The following is an 8,829-nucleotide window of genomic DNA, read 5'->3' as shown; positions in this document are numbered from 1 at the left end:
GAAATGAAATACCTGCCATTCTTGACTTCAGCATTTAAAAAATTGAATACAGTTCCTGGGACATGACATGCTTTTTCTCACCTTTCTGTCTTTGCTGACACTGTTTTTTCTGCCTGGAACACTTATCCTATCTTTCTTCTTCTGGTTAATTCTTATTCATGTGGTAAGACTCACTTTAGCCATATCCTCCAGGAAGCATTCAGTAATCCCTAGATACCCTAGGAGTCTCTCCTTTGAGTTCTCACAATGCTGCATTTCCTTTTCTATAATACCATCTTATAGTGAATTTATTTGTTATCCTGGGCTCTTGAGAATGAAAAATACGTCTTATGTATTTATTTGTCCTCAGTAGTTAGCATATTATTTCACACACAGGAATTGCTTAGTAAATTATCACAATAAAGTTGTTAAGCATATCTAATATTCAAGATTAGAATTGAACCATAATAAAAAAAAAGTGCATTGAGGGTCAGGCATGGTGGTGCATGCCTATAATCCCAAAATATAGAGGTAGAGGCAGGAGGATTGAGTTTGAGGGCATACTGGGCAAGACCTTAACTCAAAAGATATTATCAGGTAACTTGCATGAATTGGTAAATATTTATTTATTTGTTCTACTTAAACTAAGAAAAAGATGAGCAAAAACTCTCCCTTGCCCCCAAATTCTACTTGTTTATTAACATCACTGCTGCCATCAATCTTCCTTTCTCTTTCCTTTGCTTCTTCTTCAAACTGCAGAGTAGAGACTTTGCCATTTCCATCTGACAGGCCGGCAGGAAAGGGAGCCAAGTATGTCATAGCCGGGGAGGAGGGTCTACAGGATTGCTAGTATTAAAAGGAAAACTCATACCAAGCACCAAAGCGCACAGCAAGGGAGAGGAAAGAGAACAGGAAGGCATTACACAAGCAGAGCTGAGCAGGCAGAGCAGCGAGGCAGAAGGGACTGAAGCTTTTCTTGCCAACATCACAGTGGCTGGAGATTGAAGGTAACCACTCTATTGCTCTCCTTGTCTTTCCTTTTCAGTCCACTGCTTCTGGAATTCAGGAGCTTCTGCATTTGAGCTAGGGATGCGCATGTCTCTGTTTGTCCTTTATGGAGAGGACTGCATGTGAAACCCGCTGATTGGAAAGCAGGCTAAAGATCCAAAAGCAGGGGAGGCACTTCTCGAAGGGGGATTCAGAAAATTCAGATTGCTTTTCACCATTTGGTTGATTTTTAAAACATTTTGGTTGATTTTAAAGCATCTGAGTAATAGCATTTCATTTTATGAGCAGACGAAAAGCCATAGATAATAAGCTAGTTGGAAGGGGAAGGGAATGCCGCTGAGGATTTTCTCCTACAAGTAGAAGAAAAACTATTTCTTAATTCTTACTTAAAGTTGTTTTCTCCTTTTGCTTACACTTCCAGTTCAACTGTTATCTACTTTGATTTCTTGGATTTCTCTGAATCAGAGCGACATAAAAGGTGGGAACCACATTTCTAATTTAAATTGGTGGGTCTATTCTTATAAGTGAGTGTATATTTAAGACAGATTGGTCAAAGAAGAGAGAGACAGAGAAGGACAGAAAAAGGAATGAAGAAGATGAGGAAAGAAAAAGGGAGAAAAGGAGGAGAGATTAAGACATAAGGATTTCAAGCTTAATAAAATTGGAAACTGGTCATTTATAAAGTGATTTCCTTAGAAAATTCTTCCTTCACATTTTCAGGAAGAACTCAGGTGTCATGAAGAGATTATAGTATGGCATGTTTTGATATTTCTGACTTTTTTTTCTTTAAAAAGCATTGAATCTTGGTTACAAGTCCTAAAATTAGGAGCAGAATTATGACTGGAGAAAGGGAGGGATGCAGTAGCTATTTCCTTCAAACATTCCTTTGAAACACTGAAATAAACTCAGCTCTTCTGAGCTTGCAGTATGCAGCTGGGTTCAAAGAGTATTTTCATGTGGTTCAAACCATTTATATTACACATTGTCTCCTTTACTTCCTCCTTACAGAGATTTTTATTTCTTTGATTTACTGAGGGCAGCTAACCACAATCCTTTATCAGCCTCTAAATTTTTCACAAAAGAGAATTAAAGAGACATTTCAGGATTCCTTAAAAGACTCTTTCCCAAACAAGCATTTAAAAAACTGAGGGATGGTTAGATTGAATGAAATGTTTTTTGCTTTCCCCTGAACAAAATTAGCCAAACAGATAATTCTGGAAGGAATATCAAAAGATTTTTATATGTAAAAGAAAATTTTACATAGCAAATACATGCAAACAGATTAGAATGTTCCTATTTGGGGAATATATCCTTCTTGACTTCATGTTATGAAGGGCTCTTTTGAATTAGACTTCATTCTTTATTGGGAAACTACTTACATTTTTCTTACTTTTTTTAAAAACCTCTTTCTGAGAATCCTAGCTCTCAAAAATCGTCTCACAGTCTCACAAATAACTTTCAGAGTAAAATTTCTATTTACGTTTAAAAATGTTTGTGTTTGTGCTAATGAGCAGCAGCAGTTGTAGGTACTGTGTAGTTCTTGTCTTTTCTTCTGACTTCTTTCTCCAGAAATAAAAGTTCTGTCCTTATAAGTTAGCTAAAAATTCTTCTCTTAATGTAAGAGGCAAAATAGAATTACCCAGCTTGAGTCCTTAAATTGAAAGTAACTCTGACTTACAGGATTTTAGACCATTAGTTGACCTGGACAGAAGTATCTCTAAAGCAACAAGAAAGAAAACAATTTTACACTGGTATTTTTTTCAGATATTTAGCTGTAAACAGATCTGTTTGTACAATGAAGAAAAAGCATATTGAACTTTTGTTACTGTTTTGGAAGGAATAAATACACCTTTTAAAAAAATTTGGAAATCTGCAAAAATCTAGTGCATGTACATTTCTTGTTCATATACATATATTAAAGTGAATTGCTTTAAATGGATTTATACTCATGTTGTAAGATTATGAAACTAATGAGATTAACATTTGTAAACCAAGATTATTTTTGTATCAGGGTTTATTAGGCACAGACATGTATATATAAATATACATGTATATATACATATATGTATGTGTATATCAAACAAAACTTATATATACATTTATACATATACATAAATAGATAAAACAATTCCAGTATGCTGTGTTAAGTACTTCAATAGAGATATTTTGAAACTGCAGCAATAATAAAGAATATAAAGGGGATAAACCCAACTGGAGTACAATACATGTATATATGGAAATGTCACAACACCCCCCCCGCCGCGTACTACTATCATATACTAATAAAAACACTTTTTAAAAAGACAGAATGTAAACTGGACAGTAATCCTAGCTAGTTAGGAATCTAAGAGTGGGAGGATTGGGATTCAAGGCCAGCATGGACCCCCATCTCTAAAATAACCAGAGCAAAATGGTGTGGAGGTGTGGCTCAAGTGGCAGAGCATCTGCTTTGCAAGTGTGAATCCTTGAGTTCAAACCCCAGTCCTGCAAGAAAAAGGAATATAAAGGAATGGGATAGAAAGTTATAGACGATGCTTCATTTTAGCAGAAACTCAATGGATCACCTAGACTTCTAGGGCCATAATGAACTCAATGGAAAGCAATCCTTCACTGCTTTTTCTAAGACATGTATTAGTTAAGGGAGCTAATATAACCAACTATCTGTTAAGCACTTACTATGTGCAGGAAGTGTGCTGAATACTTTATACTTTCATCCTCATCTTATTAATTAAGAATTTTTATTATACCCATTTTCTGGATAAGGAAACAGAAGCTCAGAAAATAAGTAGTTAGCAGTGGCAGAGTCAGGATTCAAATTCAAATCTGCCACTTTGGTATATTATTTTACAAGAAGGGACAGGAAGATTGAATATTGGTAAAATAAAAGAGGAAATTTCAAGCTCAGAGAATCATAAGTTCAAGGCATGTGGACATGTAAAAGTGGATGAGTAAGATGAGCTGGATCTAGACTGGATATTACTAAAGTTTATAGTCCCTCAAAGGGAAGGATGGTTAGAATTAAAGACCAAATGAGCAAGGTAAAGACCAGATTGTGGAATTTTTCAAACATTTTATTTAATATGTATGAATTTCATTTTGTAGACACTGAAGAACCTTTAACAATGCAAGGAAGGTCAGACTCAGTTTTGCCTTTTAGTAAGATAATTCTAGTTGTATGAAGGGCAGATTAGTGTGTGAAGACTGAAAGCAGTAGTCCTCGTGAAGAATTATAACAGGCTATGCATCTGCATTTTTGTTCAATAGTATTTCTTCATTGGACTGTTAGAAATAGAGTTATCACATAAAAAGGGGTCAGAAGAAGACTGGTATAGAGTAAGTATTTCATAAGTGTTAACTATTATTATTTATATTATTACTGCTATCATTATTATATTATGTAAAATAGTAGAAAGCCATATGAGTAAGAAAAAAATGAGGTTTTCAAGTTGAATATAGAAATATAAGGAAGACACTAATCTTATTTAGCATCTGAATTGTTATTTGAAGTGCAGGTGGATATCAAGGAAGTGAAATAAGGCTTTCCAGAAGGTGAGAGGCAAAGGCAAAAAAAATGAACTTATCATGGGCAAGGAATTAACAAGCCACACCCTTTTTCCTATATGTAAAAGATCTTTGCAGATATAATTTAAAAGAGACAGTATAATAGAGTAGTTAATAACGTAGACACTGGAGTCATACTGCTTGAGTTTGAGTACCAGGTTTATTGGTTACATGTTGGGCAGTTATTTATCAGTTGGAACTAAAAATAGTACCCACTTCATCAGCTAAGAACAATACCTAGCACATAGTAAGTCCTATATAGTGTTAGGTATTCTTATCATAAAAGAGAGAATAAGATTAATTTATAGATATCTTTGAGTTCCACGATAAGGAGTTTGGATTTGTATATAGGCAAAGTGGAGCCACTGAAGATGGTTCAACAGAGATAACATGATAATAACTGATCTGATATCAGAATTTTGAATATTTTGGGTTGGGCAGGGGGGTGATAGATGTGAAAAGGTAGCAACCAGAGATAGATCACTTAGGAGATTCTCATATTAGTGCAGAATACAGAATCAGAAGCAGTCATCATAATGTGTGTGTGAGAGAGACATCATGAAGAAACGATATATAGGTTTGTGAGAAATGTGGATAAGAAGGTGAATAAGTCAATAAGATGGCTCTGAAGTTTCTGAATTTCAAGTTTACATGACTAAGAAAATTGTTGTATTACGTATAGGGAAAATGTGACCTGTTTAGGCTAGAAACATGAAGACAAACAGTTAATAATAACTTGTATTTTATAAAACACTTTCACATACATAAAAATGGTTTTGAATGTGCTGAATTCAAGGTGCTTCCAGGGCATTCAACAAGTATGAAGTTAAAGTTCAGAAGAGAGAAATCGGCCATGATTTTGAAATCATAGAGAACATGTGCAAGGGTGTACATCTAGAGCAGGAAGCTGAAAATAATCTGAGTTTCAATCACTGGGAGTGTGGATGATAAAATGTTTTGGGTGCATACATCAGGGTGTTATGCCATAATCAGAAGCAAGGAATTAGATATATACATAGCAACATAAAAGGATGTGAATAATACATTGCCGAGAGTGAAAAAGAATGAAATATATAATGTGATAATATATGTGTTTAAAACCATAAAACCCATTTTGCAAGAATACATACAAACAAAAAGATGCACACTAAACTTGTTGAAATAGTTGCCTATGTTAGAGGCATGGACAGGAATGGGGATGGCCTTGCATGAACTTGCCATGAAATGAGGTATATGATCATCTGACACATGGGCATTCAGAAGGACATTAAAAGGACAGAGGTGGAAAGGGTAAATTCAAGTATGATATATTTGATATATTGTAAGAACTTTTGTAAATGCCACAGTGTGCCCCCACCCAGCACAACAATTAAAATAAGAAGGACATCAAAAAAAAACATTGTAATGGCTTGGGGTACAGCTCAGCGACAGAGCACTTGCCTAGAGTGCTACAGGCCCTGGTTCAATCAGTTCAATCACCAGAACCTGAGAAAAAAAAGGAAAAAAAAATTGCAAAGCCAAACCATGTGCTATTTTTCTATACTGCCATTCTCAAACAGTTAATTAATAAAAGGTTATGCTTTTGCTTGAGTTTCTTGATATTTACGGTGTACGTGTGCAGAAAACTAACACTTTTAAACAGAATCCCTGTTATGTAAATCCCTAACTTAAAACCAATCTGTTTTGTTTTTGCAGGTCAATATGGCTGTGCTAGAAAAATCAAGTTGTACCAAACCAAGTGAGGACTTCAGTAATTTTCCTGAGATTATTGAGCTCAATGTAGGTGGTCAGGTGTACATAACTCGCTATCCTACTTTGGTCAGCATTCCTGGGTCCCTGCTCTGGGAAATGTTCAGTGAAAAGAATCCATGTTCCCTGATCCAGGACAACAAAGGGAGATTCTTCATAGATCGAGATGGTTTTCTCTTTCGCTATGTGCTAGACTACATGAGAGACCTGCAAGTAGTGCTTCCTGACCACTTTCCAGAGTGTGGTCGACTCCAGAGAGAAGCAGAATACTTTAAGTTGCCAGAACTGGTCAAGATGTTGTCTCTTAAAAAGAACATACTCAACTCAATTGGCAATGACCTATGCCAAACTGAGCTAGAAGAGCTATCCCCTAGCATGGATACTATGTTTAATCTATCTTCAAGTAATACCATCCAAATTAGTGGCCCTGATAACACCCTAGCTCTGACAACAGGCACTGGTTCTGATCTCAAGAAGGCAGGCTTCATCACTATTGGCTATCGAGGCTCTTATACTCTGGGTCGGGACAGCCAAACAGATGCCAAATTCCGCCGTGTGGCCCGAATCATGGTGTGTGGTAAGATCTCATTGGCAAAAGAAGTGTTTGGAGATACTCTGAATGAGAGCAGAGACCCGGACCGTCCTCCTGAGCGATACACTTCTCGTTACTACCTCAAATTCACTTTCCTGGAACAAGCCTTTGACAAACTAGCTGATGCTGGTTTCCACATGGTAGCTTGTAACTCCACTGGCACCTGCACTGTAACACATGACCAAACAGATGACAAGATCTGGACCTCTTACACTGAATATGTTTTCTATCGTGAGTGACAGAAAATCACCCAGAAAAATACAAAGCAAAAAGCCACTATTCCTCCTTTTTCTGTTCCCATTCCAATTATTTCCTTTAGAAATAGACACATTAATCTCTCTTGAACCTTCAATCTTCTGTCTAACAATGCCACTCCCTTTACTATGGCCTGTTAAACCTTCTTTGGTATTGTCTTTTTTACACATTCCATTCTGTTTGGCTTCCAACCTGTGGAGTGGATGTCATTTGACGTAAAGTATTCAACATGTAGCCATATATACATGCATATAAGTATAGATAGTAGAGATGTATTTGTTGGGTGTAATACAATTAGATATAGTCACAAGATTTAGTTGGCTGAGAAATGATGAACCATGGTTTCTAAACCATTTCTCAGCACCAAAGCTTAGACTTGCTTACTATACCTTGTTATTTGTATTCACCTAGATAAAGCCCTGTATTGCTAATTCTGAACTAAAGATTACTATAGGAAATATGAACATATTTTTTAAACTGTAAACACACACACACACACACACACATACACACAAATTGCTATTGTTTTACCAGGCTGAATGAAAGAAGTTGACAACAATCCTTTAGGAGGTCAACCAATTCTAAAATTACCAATTACTTTTAATAGAAGGTGGGTGAAAAGAGAATAATTATGTAAGTAATTATTTCTAAGAATAAAAGACTTAACATTTAAATTGCTTTTACTTGAAAAAGATAGAATGAATATCATGGCTATTACACAGACATAAGCAAGTATGTCATTTTAAAAGTCCATCTTAAAATATTTTTATTCATTAGAATTGAAATGTAAGCTAACAAAGATAAGGATAAGCAAAGAACTGCTTTATGTAAATACATATATATTTTAGTTTAGTTTTCACTGGTCAAATAGGATGTACATGTCAGCTGTTAACTTGTTTTTTTCTTCACAAGAAGTGTTTGTGTGTATATATATGTGTGTATGTTTGTAATCTGAGAGTGGGAAGGGGAGAAGGAAGAGGAAAAAAGGGAAGAGAACTAAAAAACATCAAATAAATCAAAATTCATCTTCTGAAGTACCTACTGATGGTTTTTTATTATACAGGTTAAAAGCAAAGAGCCTCATAAGAAAACATCGGGGATTTGAGACAAATTATCAGATTACTGGAGACAAATTATTAAATTACTGTAGACTATATAGACAAGTTAAGATAAAGCAACTTTGAGGGTTCATTTTAGAGAATTTTCATCTGTTTGAATAGCTTTACAATACCCCAGTGATAAAACAGCCTGCTTTTTCCTTTATTCATCCCATTTTTGCCCCAAGGCCAACTTCAATTGTATTTATTATCTTTTGATTGATTTTCTAGTCAGGTTTCTTTGGGTTGCAAGGAACTAAAACCCACTTAAAAGTGGCTTAAGAAAAATTAAAAAGTACAGGTGTCAGGGTTGTGACTGTGTGGGCATTTTAAAGATATATCTGTCCTTTTGAGTCCAAGGGCAAGAAATGAAGTCCAATTAAATTTCATAGGGTACTGTGAAAACTGATGTTCTGTCTTGTCTGTCTTTTAATCACCTCCAGAGCTTGTTAGTTACACATTTCTCCCTTCACAGAGATCGCTTTATTTTCCAACACCTTTAACCTGGCCTAAACAGTCATATCAGCCTTTCAATGAGCCTGTATTCTCAGTCATCCTCTCCATAGTTCACTTTTTTAGTGACTTATC

At 35.5% G+C, this 8,829-nt stretch overlaps 1 protein-coding gene across 1 annotated transcript; it reads left to right on the top strand.

Annotated features, from left to right (window-relative positions):
• Window positions 1–850: 850 nt before the first annotated feature.
• Window positions 851–8,423, top strand: LOC109675845 (BTB/POZ domain-containing protein KCTD12-like). Its single transcript, XM_020152441.2, has 3 exons — window positions 851–986; window positions 1,409–1,465; window positions 6,244–8,423. Exon 3 carries the CDS (start codon window positions 6,250–6,252, stop codon window positions 7,126–7,128), a length of 879 nt encoding a protein of 292 aa, XP_020008030.1. The 5' UTR covers window positions 851–986; window positions 1,409–1,465; window positions 6,244–6,249; the 3' UTR covers window positions 7,129–8,423.
• The last annotated feature ends 406 nt before the right edge of the window (window positions 8,424–8,829 follow it).

This window comes from Castor canadensis, chromosome X (genome assembly GCF_047511655.1).
Source record: "Castor canadensis chromosome X, mCasCan1.hap1v2, whole genome shotgun sequence".
NCBI lineage: Eukaryota > Metazoa > Chordata > Mammalia > Rodentia > Castoridae > Castor > Castor canadensis.
This window is presented reverse-complemented; position numbering and strand designations above follow the sequence as displayed.

What these genes read in the sequence shown, in the direction of transcription:
- LOC109675845 (XM_020152441.2), top strand. Translation starts at nt 6,250, where the DNA reads ATGGCTGTGCTAGAAAAATCAAGTTGTACCAAACCAAGTGAGGACTTC.